This window comes from Salvelinus fontinalis, chromosome 10, assembly GCF_029448725.1.
Source record: "Salvelinus fontinalis isolate EN_2023a chromosome 10, ASM2944872v1, whole genome shotgun sequence".
NCBI lineage: Eukaryota > Metazoa > Chordata > Actinopteri > Salmoniformes > Salmonidae > Salvelinus > Salvelinus fontinalis.
Window position 1 is genome coordinate 28,422,198 of NC_074674.1, and position 18,833 is coordinate 28,441,030.

The window sequence follows — 18,833 nt, forward strand, 5'->3', positions numbered from 1 at the left end:
CACAGGATCTGTGATCAGTCCATCGGTCACAGGATCTGTGATCAGTCCATCGGTCACAGGATCTATGATCAGTCCATCTGTCTCATCTCTCTTTTCATCCTCTGCTCCCCCTACACAGTGAAGGAGCTGATATCATCTCCTGGGCCCAGGCTCATTTGCATGGATTTGGCTCTCAATTTGTGGACTCCTCTATGCACAGCTAGCTCTAAATGTCCTATCTAGACTTCTGTAGTCTGAGGACAGAGCCCTATATATTATGTGTAGCCTCTAAGGTTCATTACTCTACGAGCTATTAGAACTGTGACTTTGATCAGCAGCTCCCTGGTTACCTGCCTTTTTTCCTGTCATGACCTAGTAGTGCCTCCTTCCCTCAGGTGTTCATTTAAATGCTTCCGGCTTCTGTTTGTGTGTGTTGGTGTGATTCATCCAACTGTTTTCGTGGCCTAATAATATCTGACGTCCCAGGATGTCTTCACATACCTGACTGGTGTATCTTGGCCATGGGGAAGCTGTGGAGTGTGAAATGCCTGGAAGTAACATGGCAGGTAAGAGCCAAGGTAAAACATGACAGACTGAGAGACTCGGGCAGAGAGAGCCATCGGAGGGACGAGGAGAGGAAAACGTGGAGGGTATGAAAGTGCAGGTAATGGCCCTCAGTGTGGAGACTGAACACTGACAGCCTCAACTCGACCATGATGCCTCTTATTGACCTGCAGAGTGTGGTTGTTTCACTCCTGTGGTGGCTGTAACAGACATCTTTATCTCTCTCTTTCTCTCCACATCTCCTCACTGACTGGAATCCCTAAGTGTTCAGTCTGTTCTGTGTTCTTGGGCTGAGAGGAATGTGCAGAAGACTAACCGAGTCGAGCCCCTAACACAGCATCACAGTGTACAGTAGAGGCCTATGTGAGAGACACTATGTAGATCCTCCTCCAATATCTTCGCGCCTGGGGGTGGATCCCTCCTCTCCTCTGTTCCCCTGTCAGATGGGTCACTTCTTTCCCTTCCTGTTCTCTGCTCCACTGTCTCACTCATATTTGTAGGCCAGATCATTATCTGTAATTGCAGTGTGCTTCATACAGGAGCTCCTGCCAAATGGTTGCTTGAATACTTTTCCCCCCCTTTGTTTTCAAAAGTTGCAGAACATTTTTGTTTATCCCTGGTTGTTTATCCAGCCATCTGCACAGCAAGCAGACAAGCTGTTTATAGAGGAAGGAAGCCTCTTCATCTCAAGGCATGAGCACGCACACACACACACACACACACACACACAGAGAGACCTGCCCTCCTCATTACAGGCCTGCATGTTAACAGGGATGTTTGATATATGGTCTGGGCTGCGATGCGTCCGTCACTGAGCTCTGTGCTCTTCTCATCACCCCTGGCAACTGTGACAGAACCCCTCACCCCCCAGTGAGAGCCCTGCGTCTTGTCTCTGGGACTCATTAGGCCACTTCCTTCTATAAAGTCCTGGTCACTCTGAAGCCCCTGGCCCCTAGATCTTCTGCAGTCCACATGTCCCCTGTACTCTACCGTCTTAACAGACTTAACACAAAGCAGGCCAAACACAGCCTATAAAACAACGGCTCTGAAGACCAGTGCCCCCTGGATAGGGCAGGGCAGGCTGTAGCCTATACCCTAGGGGCTCCTGTATGATTAGCACAGACACTGACTCTGACCTCTGCGAAACAGGTTTACCCAAACCTTTGCTGTAAGAAAGCTAATTTAATTTTGTCCTGTTTGTTTCTACTGAACAACACGGCTCTGGTGTGCCATATCCAGATCACTAGAGGACATTCTGCTGCTGCAGCAAAATTAGAGCAATGCACACACCTGTTATCTAGACTATTATTTCTGAGGAATGTGTTGACATTTTTATTTTAGTAGCATTAAATCATTGTTTGTGTAAAAAGACATGTTGGAAATCAATGCTGAGAGGTTTTGATTAGGTGGGTCTCAGTGGACTGTGATTACTCAGAGAAACCACACACATGCACACACGTATACAAACGCATACATTCTCTCTCTCTCCCCTGCTCGGGCAGGAAAGAGATTGTTGCTGCTGCTGACAGTTTCTCAACTACTTCCTTCCTGTCTTAACACCTTATTTTAGTCCCATGCAGTAGAGCAGAAAGAGGACTAGAGAGATCAGATGTAAAACAGAGAGAACAACACAAGTATGGCTACTGTGATACACCTCACTGGCGGACCACACCTCCTACACTACCTACTTGGCATTTAAAAGGATTGGAATGATATACCTTCTGCCTCACCCTATTGTATGTTGCAGAATGGTTTAATCCACTTCTCCACTCCTCCTGTCACCCCTCCTCCACTGATCCAGCCCTCTGCCTGCTCTTCCCTCATGCTCCTCCCTAAAACACACCTTATGCTAATGCCCCAGCTTTCAGAGAGCAGCAGGCTCTGTTTACACAGCCTTCCGACAGCAGCCGGTTCTCCTGCTGTGCTGAGAACAAGGTGTGTGTGAGGCTGAATGCGCGCTCAAAGTTAGGAGGAACCGCAGAGCCAGTGTGTGTTAGTGTGAATGTGAAGAGAACCTGTGCTGCCCTAAAGGTTTCTACTTTGCTGAGAGGAGTGTGGCAAAGACTTCAGAACAAGAGGTGAAGAGAAGAGAACATTTTGTTCTTAGTAAATACAACTTTTCCACCCTTGCACATGTTACTGCTTTTTCAGTGAAGAAGTGAGAGGGGGACGAAAACAAAGGAGGAATAATTTTTTGAAAGTGGAAGATAGGATGGCGTGTTCTGCCTTTACACTCTGGTAGAGAAGAAGGACTGGGATTTTAGGAGGAAAAACTGTGTCTATAAAAAGCTGGTTTGGGATTTTACAGAATTTTCTTCAACTGAAACCTATAGATTATTGAGTGGAATCTACGAGTAGATAGCTAGCTCCTGTCCTGGGGACAGCCCTGCTGGCCTTGTGCTATGCTGGAGAGCCCACTGGTGCAGGCACGCTGCAGAGCTCCATACCCAAGGAGGTGATTTAGGCTGAGAAAGGGAGAGCTCCAACATGGAGCTGGACCACCAGAGAGCAAAGGAGCCCTGTCTCTCCCCGGCAGCGTTTGTTAACCAGGTGCAGTACTCCAACATCCTGGAGGGGAGGTTTAAACAGCTGCAAGGTAAGAGCCAACTGCTATACCAGGCTGGATTAACACCTATTCTGGAATCTCCTAAACCTGCTTGAATAAGAAATGAAAGAAAGATGTTAAGAGCTTTTTGGCTCCTGATGTATTATATATTATGTTGGGCTAGAGTGCAGAAAGTCCATCCAATATTCACCAGTTCAGAGAGATGGAGAGTGAAGAAATGTGTCCCCAATGTGTCTCCTTTATTCCTGGTGTGCGTGGTAACCACTGGCCCGCTCCTGGAGAGTGTCCCTGTTTTTGTGGGCTGTGTTTCAGAGGGTAGTTCCAGGTTCCTGTCCCAGGTCTAGCGTCTTCAGGTCAGTTAGATAAACTGACTTGCTGGCCGACAGATCAGCTCCACCTGATCACCAGGCCACCTGGCATTCCATATCCAATTACAGCCCTGGCCTATGTCTGTGGCCTACGCCATCACAGTGACTATAGTAACGCAGGCACACAGTCAGACGAATACAAGTCAATAGCTGACTAACATCTAGCCTTGGAGGCTAAGGTTTTGCCATATTTTGTGGCAAAGGGGTAGATTTACCCATGCACTTGGTGATTCATTTAGGGCTTATCCCCTTTTGCAAATATGGTAATCCCCTTTTTCAAGATGGCCATAATAGGTTTGAGGTGCTATAGCAGACTAGCAGTAAGGAACAGTGTAGTGTGTGTTGTGTTTATTTTGTCTATCTGGGTTGTGTGTGCCTGGTTGCTATGAGCTGCACTACTCCCTAGTCATGGGCCATTAGGCAGGTTTAGAGTGTTATGCAGTCAATCAATGAAGCAATCACTAATGATCACAACATTGTGCCGGTTTTCTCTGCCTCCTCGTTGTCGTAAAGATTTAAGAAATGTCGTCTGGAATAGAGCGTGTTCAAAGAGTTGACTTGTGGGGCAAGTCAACACACCCTATGTTTGACATTCTTTGTGTGCTCTAATGATATTTTACCTCCTGGATTGGGCAATCAGTCCAGTGTCACTAAAGGCTCAAACACATGGCACCGAATGTGGACCTAGCGTTCTTCTGCCGATCGCTCAGCGCACTGTGTTTTAGGGACCACCCGATTTAGTCGTTATTGTTATTCATTATTTATTCCTCGTCACTATTTTGTATTTTTATTTTATATTTATCTTTAACTCTACGTTGTTGGAAAAGCACCTGTAAATCAGCATTTCACTGTTAGTCTTCACCTGTTGTTTACCAAGCATGTGGCAAATAACATTTGATTGGATTTAGACGTCTGACATTTTTCACACGATTCTACATGGAAAATCTGTTCGCAAATTACGTTCAAGGTGCTAAGTACTCTCGGCCAGCAAACTCTATTGGTGTTTCTGAGCCCTAAAATAGAGTTTGGGATTGATTTACTCCTTTAAATTCCCAAAGTTGTATAACCTAAGTTGTGACTCCCCCTCCTCTCACCACAGTTCAGTCCTGTGTGTCTGTCTGTGTGAGATCCCCCTCTCACCACAGTTCAGTCCTGTGAGTCTGTCTGTGTGAGATCCCCCTCCTCACCACAGTTCAGTCCTGTGTGTCTGTTTGTCTGTGTGAGATCCCACTCTCACCACAGTTCAGTCCTGTGTGTCTGTCTGTGTGAGATCCCCCTCTCACGACAGTTCAGTCCTCTGTGTGTGTCTGTCTGTGTGAGATCCCCCTCCTCACCACAGTTCAGTCCTGTGTGTCTGTCTGTCTGTGTGAGATCCCACTTTCACCACAGTTCAGTCCTGTGGGTCTGTCTGTGTGAGATCCCCCTCTCACGACAGTTCAGTCCTGTGTGTGTGTCTGTCTGTGTGAGATCCCCCTCCTCACCACAGTTCAGTCCTGTGTGTCTGTCTGTGTGAGATCCCCCTCCTCACCACAGTTCAGTTCTGTGTGTCTGTCTGTGTGAGATCCCCCTCCTCACCACAGTTCAGTCCTGTGTGTCTGTCTGTGTGAGATCCCCCTCTTCTCACCACAGTTCAGTCCTGTGTGTCTGTCTGTGTGAGATCCCCCTCTTCTCACCACAGTTCAGTCCTGTGTGTCTGTCTGTGTGAGATCCCCCTCCCCTTTACCAGTCAGCATGAAACCCCTCACTTGAGATCCAATCTGTCACTTCCCATGTATTCAAAAGAAAGTCAACATTTGTGTGTGTGTGTGGTGTGTGTGGTGTGTGGTGTGTGTGTGTGAGAGAGAGTGACACACCCATTCCATCTCCTGATAGGAGCTGATGTACCTGAGCGTAGCTGTAGTTACAGACAGGGGCTACACGATGGCTTAGGTGGAGTTAAAATGGCAATGTAATGCATGGTAAGCAAAGCAGAACGATGACCGTTTCCAAATCCTCTGCGGGACCAACAAATATTTTAATCCCAAAGTTGTCTGTCTGACCACCCGCTCGCTCCCGCAGCATGAAAAATGCAGACCACGCTGCAATAATCTCTGTTGTGACCCGCTGGTCCCTCGGGCACCCCGCGGGAATGCAGCCCTCTACCCCCAATGACTTTCTTGAGATCAATGACATGTCAATTTTGACCGTCAAGAATGTGAAATACATTGTTCCCATTGACAAAACATACTCAGCATGGTAAAGAATTAACCACCAACACTGGGTGAATGTGTAACGGTTGAAAGTACTGTTGATGAGTGTTTGTTGTTTCTTGGGAGAATGCTGCCCCCAGCACCACAGTACAGATCATATCAGCTGTGTGTTCATCATAATAAGATGAGCTAGGAGCCCAGGTTGTTTTACATGGAAAACACTTCTTGTTTAATATGGTTAACAAAACCATCCGATACCAGTCTGGTGACCTAGTGCCTCAACACAGACAACACACCTGCTACAGTAAGTGATACAATCATCACTTTAACTGACCCAATGTTGGTTTAATAAAGCGTTAAAGATATTGAGTGCCAAGGTGATAAGCATGGTCAATTTGGTTAGGTAGTGTGTCATGATTTAAAGGGTCACTATCCCTGGTGCCAGTCACCTCTGCCTCCACCGCTGTCTGAGTAAACACTGACGTGGGCTTCAGGAGGGACAGCTCAGTAGCCGTTAGTAGTGTGGCTCTATTCAAACAGAAGGAAAGGACAGGAATAGATACACTCACTTTTAGAGAGCAAGACACAGCTGTTGTGTTCGGGAGCTTGTCAAAAGATATATTATGGCCAATTTGGTACCAACGTTTTCAGGAATGTTTTAGTCCAGGGAACAATGTTTTAGTCCAATGTCACTAAAGGCTCGCACACATCACACCAAATGTGGATCTTGTGTTCGTCTGCCGATCGTACCTTCAACACGTACAACTATAGGGTGGAGCTGGTCTACCTGATTGAAACACACATAGGACCATAAAACCATTGACTAAATCCTGCTGTTGACCAGATGAGGTCAGAGAATGTCCGTTTCTTCGACTGGGGTTAAGGGTCATTCCAAAAGTCATTACGCACCTTGTGGAATTGATTTGAAAAGAATGATCTTGCTCTGTCACATCTTACATAAGGGTGAGGTTGGAGTGTGATCTCTGTGATAACAGTGGAATGCTAGTTCCTGTAGGGTAGAATGTAATGGTTAAACTGATAGCATGGTCCATAGAGATATTTGACTAAGTGAAAAGAGCTGTCAAACCAAGGGTCACAGCACAGGGGCTTTTTGAATCCTCTTCAGACCAGATTGGCTGTGTTAGCGTAATTGGAGTTGTTCGAGCAGAGAGAGGCCATCATTGTGGCTAACTTTGGTCTCAGGCAACCTGATGCACTGTAGTAGTGTAGGCTACTTATGTAGATACAGATTAAGTTCTTGTCACATAATCGTGATTGTGCCCATTTGGAGCATTTAAGCCCTGTGGAGTCTACGTAAATGTTAAGAGATTATGAGACTTGGTCCGGTCTTCCTTCCTCAGGCCATTGGCACACTTAGGCTCCATTTTCTCAGCATTTTGTTCCTTTACTTTATTTAAGAAGTGAATAGGCACTTAAGGAGATCCATGTCCCATACTAGGGTCACATTACAGATGTAGTAGCAGGCTATCCATAGACTCTATAGTAACTCTAGATGACTAAACCTCCTAGTGAAGGCAGCTCCAGCTAGAGGCCTCCAGCTCAGAGTCACATTTCCAAGGTTAGGATATACTCTACACACACACGATACCTTATCGACAAGAACACTTTTGTTGACACAGTTGTATTTTTATTTATTGTTTCCTACTTGAGAAAGTAGAAGAATAATGACGTTTTGGGGGGCTTGAGGGCATTTAGCTGCTCCCTGCCTGTTGGTTGATGCCCATTTTGTGTCCAGATGTTATTATGACTGAGGGATGCCTCTGCTCTGCCTTCATCCTACGGGACTGGCCTTGGCCGCCCTCTGCCCCTTCTTTCCCCACTAGCAGCCCGTTCTCTCCCCACTAGCAGGCCCTTATCTCCCCACTAGCAGGCCCTTCTCTCCCCACTAGCAGGCCCTTCTCTCCCCACTAGCAGCCCCTTCTCTCCCCACTAGCAGCCCCTTCTCTCCCCACTAGCAGCCCCTTCTCTCCCCACTAGCAGCCCCTTCTCTCCCCACTAGCAGCCCCTTCTCTCCCCACTAGCAGCCCCTTCTCTCCCCACTAGCAGCCCCTTCTCTCCCCACTAGCAGCCCCTTCTCTCCCCACTAGCAGCCCCTTCTCTCCCCACTAGCAGCCCCTTCTCTCCCCACTAGCAGCCCCTTCTCTCCCCACTAGCAGCCACTTCTCTCCCCACTAGCAGCCCCTTCTCTCCCCACTAGCAGCCCCTTCTCTTCCCACTAGCAGCCACTTCTCTCCCTACTAGCAGCCACTTCTCTCCCCACTAGCAGCCCCTTCTCTTCCCACTAGCAGCCACTTCTCTCCCCACTAGCAGCCCCTTCTCTCCCCACTAGCTGCCCCTTCTCTCCCCACTAGCAGCCACTTCTCTCCCCACTAGCTGCCCCTTCTCTCCCCACTAGCTGCCCCTTCTCTCCCCACTAGCTGCCCCTTCTCTCCCCACTAGCAGCCACTTTTCTCCCCACTAGCAGCCACTTTTCTCCCCACTAGCAGCCACTTCTCTCCCCACTAGCATCCACTTCTCTCCCCACTAGCATCCACTTCTCTCCCCACTAGCAGCCCCTTCTCTCCCCACTAGCAGCCCCTTCTCTCCCCACTAGCAGCCACTTCTCTCCCCACTAGCAGCCACTTCTCTCCCCACTAGCAGCCACTTCTCTCCCCACTAGCAGCCACTTCTCTCCCCACTAGCAGCCACTTCTCTCCCCACTAGCAGCCACTTCTCTCCCCACTAGCAGCCACTTCTCTCCCCACTAGCATCCACTTCTTTCCCCACTAGCAGCCCCTTCTCTCCCCACTAGCATCCACTTCTCTCCCCACTAGCAGCCCCTTCTCTCCCCACTAGCAGCCCCTTCTCTCCCCACTAGCAGCCCCTTCTCTCCCCACTAGCAGCCCCTTCTCTCCCCACTAGCAGCCCCTTCTCTCCCCACTAGCAGCCCCTTCTCTCCCCACTAGCAGCCCCTTCTCTCCCCACTAGCAGCCCCTTCTCTCCCCACTAGCAGCCCCTTCTCTCCCCACTAGCAGCCACTTCTCTCCCCACTAGCAGCCACTTCTCTCCCCACTAGCAGCCCCTTCTCTCCCCACTAGCAGCCCCTTCTCTCCCCACTAGCAGCCCCTTCTCTCCCCACTAGCAGCCCCTTCTCTCCCCACTAACAGCCCCTTCTCTCCCCACTAGCAGCCCCTTCTCTCCCCACTAGCAGCCCCTTCTCTCCCCACTAGCAGCCCCTTCTCTCCCTACTAGCTGCCCCTTCTCTCCCCACTACCAGGAGCAGCTGCACATGGCAGAGAGAGAAGCCTTGACCTGGGCAGAGTCCATAGCTCCACCTTCCCCAGTCACCATAAGACGGGCCTACTAAGTCAAGAAAAGTTTAACCTCTCTTACTCTAAATTGCCCTCTCTGTTTCTCGCATTCAGTGTTTTTATTGGGGATTACGTGGACAGAGTTGGCAACAGATCAGGCGACACGCTCCATTTGTTTTTATGCCTGTGCCCACAAACTGTAAAGAATTAAAAATAACCGGCGTCACACGTGGCTAGTCTGTGGTGGAGCAGCCCTACTCTCTGAAGTCTTCAGCAGTATGGGCGGTTATGTTATTGTAGAGGGGAGGAGGTGTGTTTTTGTGTCCTTCTGCGTTTGTCCTTCAGCATGCTATCCTTTTGCAGACATCTTTAGTCTGCTGTCATGCTATAATGTGAATTTCAGGAGAAGTCCTTGCCCTGGCGCTAGTACAGTGAATATGACAGTAGCACACTGTGCCTGTTCAGTCAGCCATCTTGCTGTACTGTCCTTGGCTAACCCACAGAGGACAGGTGAGCCGTGGCTAACAAAGATGTAGCACCGTACTATCAGGGGACTATAAATGGTGGCTGAAGAAATATGCCATCAGTTAAATTGATCCCTGTGCCAATTCTAAGGCTTTTGGGTATGTTACAACCACAGCCGTTGCCACATTAGTCTTGCTCAGACTCAGTGTTTTGGTGGAGCCTGTGTGAGGAAGCTGTGTGTGTGTTTCTCTGTGTGTGTGTGTGTAGGAAGTGGTTGTGTGTGGTTTAGGCTGCCTTTGATCTCAGATATCTGCTTGGGTAGTGACAGTTGAAGCGGTTAGTGTTGACATGAGGGTGTGGTGGTTGCCTGCTATTCCCTCACTTCCTCTAGGTGGGTTTGTCTCCATCGATTTTTATACAACCCAGGTATCATACATAGAGGGACCTGGTTGGATGCAACATTTCCTGTGATGCCTTTATTGCCTAAACTGGTTATGTGGACCAAACCGTTGCTTGACCTAACTGCATTTTCAAATTCCACTTCAGTCTTTTTTTCCCTTTTTTTCCCTTCCCATGTTTACTTTCCATGTTTTTATAGGTGTATCATTATAATGACAAAAAAAACATTTGTTAAGTCCTCTGTTATATAAGGTAGTGAAAGACAAAATAAAATTCCTCACAGAACCTAGACACCTGTGTGTTGGTGCCATCAGACATGACTGATTTCTATATGTGTATGTGTTTTATGTTTGATCATATCTTCTCCTGTACGCTTCCTGTGTGTGTGTGTGTGTGTGTGTGTGTGTGTGTGTGTGTGTGTGTGTGTGTGTGTGTGTGTGTGTGTGTGTGTGTGTGTGTGTGATTGTGTGTGTGATTGTGTGTGTTTAATGAGTACCCTGGCTCTAGCCTCTAATCACAGGCTGCATGACAGCAGCTGGAGGGAGCTGGCTGAAAATGGATCCTTCAGCCCAGTTCAGGGTTCAATTACGGAGCTGGAGGATCAGCATTTGACTGCACTAATACTGCTCTTCTGATGGGGGGGTACCTACACACACACACACACACACACACACACACACACACACACACACAGACAGACAGACATGCATTTTGCTAAATATGTGTATTTGACACTAATAAACAAATGATCATACAGTAGGTCTATCAGCACGCTGCATGTTCCTCTAACACATACATACTTCTAGCCCAGCATCCATCATGCTCCATTTAAATTTACCAAGGATTACAAGTCAAGGCACCCTTTTTCCAGAACTGAACATTCACATGAATACAGAATAACAAGCAAACACATCAGAAAGCTAAATGTCACTACACAGAACAGAATTACAATGAACAGAATTGAAATAAGTTATTAGAATTCAAATGAATGCCGCCAGAATAAAGCCTCTAGTAAACAGATGTCTTCAGTCTAACGTCATGATGTGGTCTTACCTGTCTCCATAAATAATAATTCTTTCTCTCCATGCACCAGAGAGGAATTTATAAGGCCAGGGTCAGCGAGGGCTGTCAGACTGGGGCTGGTGGCGAGGGCCTCCGTAGTGCCCTTGGGCATTAGGCAGGATCCCCATAATATCAGTGTGGAGTGTGTGACAGATGGCCGTAAAAGCTGACTGACTGACTGATGCTGGTAGTTTCCTTTTTACCAGAGGTGCTGGTACTGGTTAAACAAGCAGGCAGCCTAGTAGTAGTAATACGAGGGAGGTAGGGCAGGGTTAGGCAACTAGATTCAACCACGGTCCAATTTCTGTCTGAGCGGAGGGAGGCCGGAAACATACTTATACAAATTTGTACCTCAAATGAACCCAACTAGATTGTATTTGAAAATAACAGTAATTTCACACCTTGATTACGTTGAGACACGATCACATATGTATCTCTCTTTATTTGTAGGAATACTTGGGAACAGATTTCCAGAATAAATTTTTCTAACCAAAAACTCAAATCTTTAAAAATATACAATAAGAATAATAATCACTTGCGTGCCAGTTTTGGCAGAAGGGATTAAGTACTGGGTAGGAAGGAACACTGAAGGGTGATAGAGAGAGCGGGAGAGAGATGAAAGGAGAAGGAGAGGATTCAGGAGATTAATGATTAGCAGAGAGCCAATACCAGGCAGGCTGGCTAGATGCTTGTTTTGATTATGTGTTCTGGGTAATGTTGTGAACCAATTCACTGGTCCGTGGTAGTAGGAAAACAGTACTAAGGAAACACACACATAGGACGTGTTGAGTTCTAATCAATTGCTCCTAATATCAATGGTACCTAGATATCTATTGCACTGCCGTAGTAATCTTACCCCTCCCTCAGTCCTAAGTCCACTGTGTGCTCTGTCCTCAAGGCAGCCCTGTGGAGCCATTGGACTGGTGAGAGGTGCCAGGCCTGGAGCACTGAGGGATGCCCTCCTGCTTGTTTAGATCAGTCAGCAGAGACACCTGGCACAGGACTGGAGGGTTACAGCACCAGCACCACTATATGTTCTGTTGCACCTGCCACGGCATGACAGACGGGCTGGACAGAATACAACTGATAAGCCATGACAAGGAGCTGACTAGAATACTGTAGAAGCTGTAAGAAGTGGCAAAGATGTAAATGTTCAATTAGAGGCACTAGACTTTCTGACTGTTGGAGGGAATAAAACCCATCAATCATCTCTCTGTGTCTGGTAGACATGATGTACTCATCAGTACTGGCACATGGCTGAAGGACTGTTTTGACATATTGTGTTGGGCCACAGAGAGCGTGTTGTCTGTACAGCGCATCAATAAGTTGGTTGTCAATATGGTGTAAAGAAGACCATTTCAAAATGACACCATTCGTCTTAGACCGTCATGAGAATAACAGACCCTAAAGGGCTCTAGACACTACGCAAACAGAGTGACGGAGCGTAGTTCTACGTATACTGATCAAAAATATAAACGCAACATGTAAAGTGTTGGTCCCATGTTTCATGAGCTAAAATAAAAGATCCCAGAAATGTTCCATACACACAAAAAGCGTATTTCTCTCAAATGTTGTAAACAAATTTGTTTACATCCCTATTAGTCAGCATTTCTGTTTTGCCAAGATAATCCATCCACCTAACAGGTGTAGCATGATTAAAAAGCATGATCATTACACAGGTCCATCTTGTGGTGGGGACAATAACAGGCCACTCTAAAATGTGCAGTTGTCACACAACACAATGCCACAGTTTGCAAATGGCATGCAGACTGCAGGAATGTCCATCAGAGCTGTTGCCAGATAATTTAATGTTAATTTCTCTACCATAAGCCGCCTCCAATGGTAGTATATCCAACCGCCCTCACAACCAAAGACCACGTGTAACCACACCAGCGCTGGACCTCCACATCCGGCTTCTTTACCTGCGGGATCGTCTGAGACGAGCCACCCGGACAGCTGATATAACTGTTGCTTTGCACAACCAAAGAATTTCTGCACAAACTGTCAGAAACCATCTCAGGGAACCTCATCTGAGTGCTCGTCGTCCTCATCAGGGTCTTGACCTGACTGCAGTTCGACATCGTAACCGACTTCAGTGGGCAAATGCTCGCTTTCGATGGCCACTGGCACGCTGGAGAATTGTGCTCTTCATGGATGAATCCCAGTTTCAATTGTACCGGGCAGATGGCAGACAGCGTGTATGGCATTGTGTAGGTGAGTGGTTTGCTGATGTCAACGTTGTGAACAGAGTGCCCCATGGTGGGGTTATGGTGTGGGCAGGCATAAGATACGGACAACAAACACAATTGCGTTTTATCAATGGCAATTTGAACAGATACTGTGACGAGATCCTGATGCCCATTGTCATGCCATTCATCCGCTGCCATCACCTCGTTTCATCATGCATATTCACCAGACATGTCACCCATTGAGCATGTTTGGGATGCTATGGATTGACGTGTACCACAGCGTGTTCCAGTTCCCGCCAATGTCCATCAACTTCACACAGCCATTGAAGAGGAGTGGGACAATATTCAAGATGGCGTAGCAGTAGGATGTGTGTTTTTCTTTGTCTTATCCCATGTAAATAGCCAGTCTTTTTCGTATGTATCTTAATCTCACTTTCTATCTACGAACTAAATACACTTTCCTGCAACCCGCCTCACCCAATGTGGTAGGGATCTGCTATTTTTATTCCTTATAACTTGAACTTCCATCAATGGCCCGGGTATCCTGGAAGGATATTGACCTCATTCCGTCAGTAGAGGGTACCTGGTTATTCTTTAAAAGTGCTTTCCTCACCATCTTAAGTAAGCATTCCCCATTCAAAAAATGTTGAACTAAGAACAGATATAGCCATTGGTTCACTCCAGACTTGACTGCCCTTGACCAGCACAAAAACACCCTGTGGCATACTGCATTAGCATCGAATAGCCCAGCTTTTCAGGGAAGTTAGGAACCAATATACACAGGCAGTTAGGAAAGGCTAGCTTTTTCATCCTGTAGCATCCTGTAGCACAAACTCCAAAATGTTCTGGGACACTGTAAAGTCCATGGAGAACTGTGAAGTCCTTCTCCAAGCTGGCCACTGCACTGAGGCTAGGAAATACTGTCACCACCGATAAATCCACAATAATTGAGAATTTCAATAAGCATTTTTCTACGTATGGCATGCTTTTCACCTGGCTACCCCTACCCCGGTCAACAGCTCTGCACCCCCACAGCAACATGCCCAAGCCTACCCCATTTCTCCTTCACCCAAATCCAGATAGCTGATGTTCTGAAAGAGCTGCAAAATGTTGACCCCTACAAATCATCTGGGAAGACAATCTGGACCCTCTCTTTCTAAAATTATCCGCCGCAATTGTTGCAATCCCTATTACTAGCCTGTTCAACCTCTCGTATCGTCTGAGATCCCTAAAGATTGGAAAGCTGATGCGGTCATCCCCCTCTTCAAAGCGGGAGACACTAGACCCAAACTGTTACAGACCTATGTCTATCCTACCCTGCCTTTTCTAAAGTCTTCGAAAGCCAAGTTAACAAACAGATCTCCGACCATTTCAAATCCCACCGTACCTTCTCCGCTATGCAATCTGGTTTCCGAGCTGGTGCACCTCAGCCACGCTCAAGGTCCTAAACGATATCATAACCGCCATCGATAAAAGACAATACTGTGCAGCCGTCTTCATTGACCTGGCCAAGGCTTTCGACTCTGTCAATCACCGCATTCTTGTCGGCAGACTCAACAGCCTTGGTTTCTCTAATGACTGCCTCGCGTAGTTCACCAACTACTTCTCAGATAGAGTTCAGTGTGTCAAATTGGCGGGCCTGTTGTCTGCACCTCTGGCAGTCACTATGGGGGTGCCACAGGGTTCAATTCTTAGGCCGACTTTTCTCTGTATACATCAATGATGTCGCTCATGCTGCTGGTGATTCTCTGATCCACCTCTACGCAAAGGACACCATTCTTTATACTTCTGGCCCTTCTTTGGAGACTGTGTTAACAAACATCCGGACGAGCTTCAATGCCATACAACACTCCTTCCAACTGCTCTTCAATGCAAGTAAAACTAAATGCATGCTCTTCAACCGATCGCTGCCCACACCCGCCCGCCCATCTAGCATCACTTCTCTGGACGGTTCTGACTTAGAATATGTGGGCAACTACAAATACCTAGGTTTCTGGTTAGACTGTAAACTCTCCTTCCAGACTCCAATCCAAAATTAAATCTAGAATCGGCTTCCTATTTCACAACAAAGCATCCTTCACTCATGCGGCCAAACATACCCTTGTAAAACTGACTATCCTACCGATCCTTGCCTTCGGCGATGTCATTTACAAAATAAATGGCTGGCCCTCGCTTCATATTCGTCGCCAAACCCACTGGCTCCAGGTCATCTATAAGTCTTTGCTAGGTAAAGCCCCGCCTTATCTCAGCTCACTGGTCACCATAGCAGCACCCACCCGTAGCACGCGCTCCATGTATATTTCACTGGTCATCCCCAAAGCCAACTCCTCCTTGGGCCGCCTTTCCTTCCAGTTCTCTGCTGCCAATGACTGGAACGAATTGCAAAATCACTGAAGCTGCAGTCTTATATCTCCCTCTCTAGCTTTAAGAATTAGCTGTCAGAGCAGCTTACTGATCATTGCACCTGTACACAGCCCATCTGTAAATAGCCCACCTAACTACGTCATCCCCATATTGTTATTATTATTTTTTGCTCTTTTGCACCCCAGTGTTTCTACTTGCACATTCATCTTCTGCATATCTATCACTCCAGTGTTTAGTTGCTCAATTGTAATTATTTCGCCACTATGGCCTATTTATTGCCTTACCCCCCCTAATCTTACTACATTTGCACACACTGTATATAGATTTTTCTATTGTGTTATTGACTGTACGTTTGTTTATCCCATGTGTAACTCTGTGTTGTTTGTGTCACACTGCTTTGCATTATCTTGGCCAGGTTGCAGTTGTAAATGAGAACTTGTTCTCAACTGGCCTATCTTGTTAAATAAAAGTGAAATGTAAAAAAAATCCACAGGCCTCAATCAACAGCCTGATCAACTCTATCCGAAGGAGTTGGCGCGCTGCATGAGGCAAATGGTGGTCATACTGACTGGTTTTCTGATCCATATCCTCTGTGACTAACAAATGTATATCTGTATTCACAGTCATGTGAAATCCATAGACTAGGACCCAACGAATTTCTTTAAATCGACTGATTTCCTTATATGAACTGTAACAAAAATCCTAGAAATTGTTGCATGTTGCATTTATATTTTTGTTCAGTTCAGTTCTGTGTACTTTTGTGGCGCTGAATTTTTGGAACTGACCGTATACGACGGTGTAGCAGGCTTTAAGGTTATGAAGATTCTAGAGATGAGTTAGTTACTAAAGCTGCTGTCAAGCAGCGAGATCTAACATGTCAGGCTCCATGAAGCCAAATGGAGGCGTTCCTAAAGACAGACAACTTTATGTTCTGAACAAGTAATACCCTGTTGAGACCATGCCAAGGAACCAGGTAGCAGAGGGCTTATTAAGGAAAGGATCTCTGAAATTATAAACCATATCAGGGCAGTCAAGCATCATGATGTTTTCAAGTGGACTCACTTCCAAAACTTCAGATGATGAAGGTCCCCTTTGCCCTCATCTATAATCGTCCACACGGTTGATAGAGGCTGACAATGGCCGTGACTCCACTCTCCAAGGGTTTCTCGGGAAGTTGGGATACACAGAAACTAATTTCCATTTGAAACAGGACAAATATAAGCACCCAACAAATTATTATTTATTATTATTTTACGGCTTGTCATTATTCTTCCACCATTGCTCTGACAGTAGATGGCATACAGTAGTGAGATTTCAGGGTATAGTCAAAGGGGTCAAACTGTGTTATGTGAACTACATGTTACAATGTACTACTGTAGCTAGCTACCTACCAGGGAGGTTCATTATCTGCCCATCTGAACTGAAGGCTACAGCCTAGGCTCCAGGCTCAGCCTGTATGGGCCTCACAGACACAGGATTAATATTAGCAGCATTTCTGCCTGGATTATCTCCTGATCACCATTATTATTATCAGCAATACAGATACCATCAGGTTTTTGGGGGGTTAAATTATGAGGGTAGCAAGTCTGACTCAGGCAGTATTGCTATGCAGTGGACACCACACAAGGTACCATTGTGTAACATTTATAGCCTGGAGCAAGGGCAAATACTTATAGCTGCCTGCCTGACACAAACACCACCGAGGTGCCTATACTAGAGGTCGACCGATTAGTCGGAATGGTCGATTAATTAGGGCCGATTTCAAGTTTTCATAACAATCGGTAATCGTCATTTTTGGACACCGATTGTGGACGATTGCATTGCACTCCACAGGGAGACTCCGTGGCAGGCTGACTACCTGTTACGCGAGTGCAGCAAGAAGCCAAGGTAAGTTGCTTATCTTATAAAAAACAATCAATCTTAACATAATCACTAGTTAACTACACATGGTTGATGATATTACTCGTTTATCTAGCTTGTCCTGCGTTGCATATAATCGATACGGTGCCTGTTAATTTCTCATCAAATCACAGCCTACTATGATTTCATTTGCGAAAAAAGCACTGTCGTTGCACCAATGTGTACCTAACCATAAACATCGATGCCTTTCTTTAAAATCAATATACAAGTATATATTTTTAAACCTGCATATTAGTTAATATTGCCTGCTAACATGAATTTCTTTTAACTAGGGAAATTGTGTCACTTCTCTTGCGTTCCGTGCAAGCAGTCAGGGTATATGCAGCAGTTTGGGCCGCCTGGCTCGTTGTAAACTGTGTGAAGACCATTTATTCCTAACAAAGACCGTAATTAATTTGCCAGAATTCTACACAATTATGACAACATTGAAGGTTGTGCAATGTAACAGCAATATTTAGACTTAGGGATGCCACCCGTTAGATAAAATACGGAACGGTTCCATATTTCACTGAAAGAATAAATGTTTTGTTTTCGAAATGATACTTTCCGGATTTTACCATATTAATGACCTAAGGCTCGTGTTATAATTAAGTCTATTATTTGATAGAGCAGTCTGACTGAGCGGTGGTAGGCAGCAGCAGGCTCGTAAGCATTCATTCAAACAGCACTTTCGTGTGTTTGCCAGCAGCTCTTCGCTGTGCTTCAAGCATTGAGCTGTTTATGACTTCAAGCCTATCAACTCCCGAGATTAGGCTGGTGTAACCGATGTGAAATGGCTAGTTAGCGGGGTGCGCGCTAATAGCGTTTCAGTCGGTGACGTCACTCGCTCTGAGACCTTGAAGTAGTTGTTTCCCTTGCTCTGTAAGGGTCGTGGCTTTTGTGGAGCGATGGGTAACGATGCTTCGAGGGTGGCTGTTGTCGATGTGTTCCTGGTTCGAGCCCAGGTAGGGGCGAGGAGAGGGATGGAAGCTATACTGTTACACTGGCAATACTATGGTGCTTATAAGAACATCCAGTAGTCGAAGGTATATGAAATACAAATGGTATAGAGAGAAATATTCCTATAATAACTACAACCTAAAACTTCTTACCTGGGAATATTGAAGACTCATGTTATAAGGAACCACCAGCTTTCATATGTTCTCATGTTCTGAGCAAGGAACTTAACCGTTAGCTTTCTTACAAGGCACATATTGCACTTTTACTTTCTTCTCCAACACTTTGTTTTTGCATTTAAACCAAATTGAACTTGTTTCATTATTTATTTGAGGCTAAATTGATTTTATTGATGTATTATATTAAGTTAAAATAAGTGTTCATTCAGTATTGTTGTAATTGTCATTATTACAAATAAATAAATTCATTTTAAAAATCGTCCGATTAATCGGTTTCGGCTTTTTTTGGTCCTCCAATAATCGGTATCGGCGTTGAAAAATCATAATCGGTCGACCTCTAGC

General features: G+C 46.0%; 1 protein-coding gene across 5 annotated transcripts in view; it reads left to right on the top strand.

The window, feature by feature from the left end:
• LOC129863925 (spectrin beta chain, non-erythrocytic 1-like) overlaps positions 1 to 18,833 on the top strand; it is a 99,090-nt gene that overhangs the window by 33,007 nt on the left and 47,250 nt on the right. Inside the window, exon 1 of one of the 5 annotated variants that reach the window (XM_055936360.1) lies at positions 2,391 to 3,139. The exons of 3 other annotated variants lie outside the window; for them this stretch is intronic. In XM_055936360.1, the coding sequence (XP_055792335.1) occupies positions 3,031 to 3,139 (109 nt within the window). In that variant the 5' untranslated portion in view covers positions 2,391 to 3,030. Of the gene's footprint in view, positions 1 to 2,390; positions 3,140 to 18,833 lie in introns of those variants that run through there. One more of the 5 variants, XM_055936362.1, reaches the window with a different exon arrangement.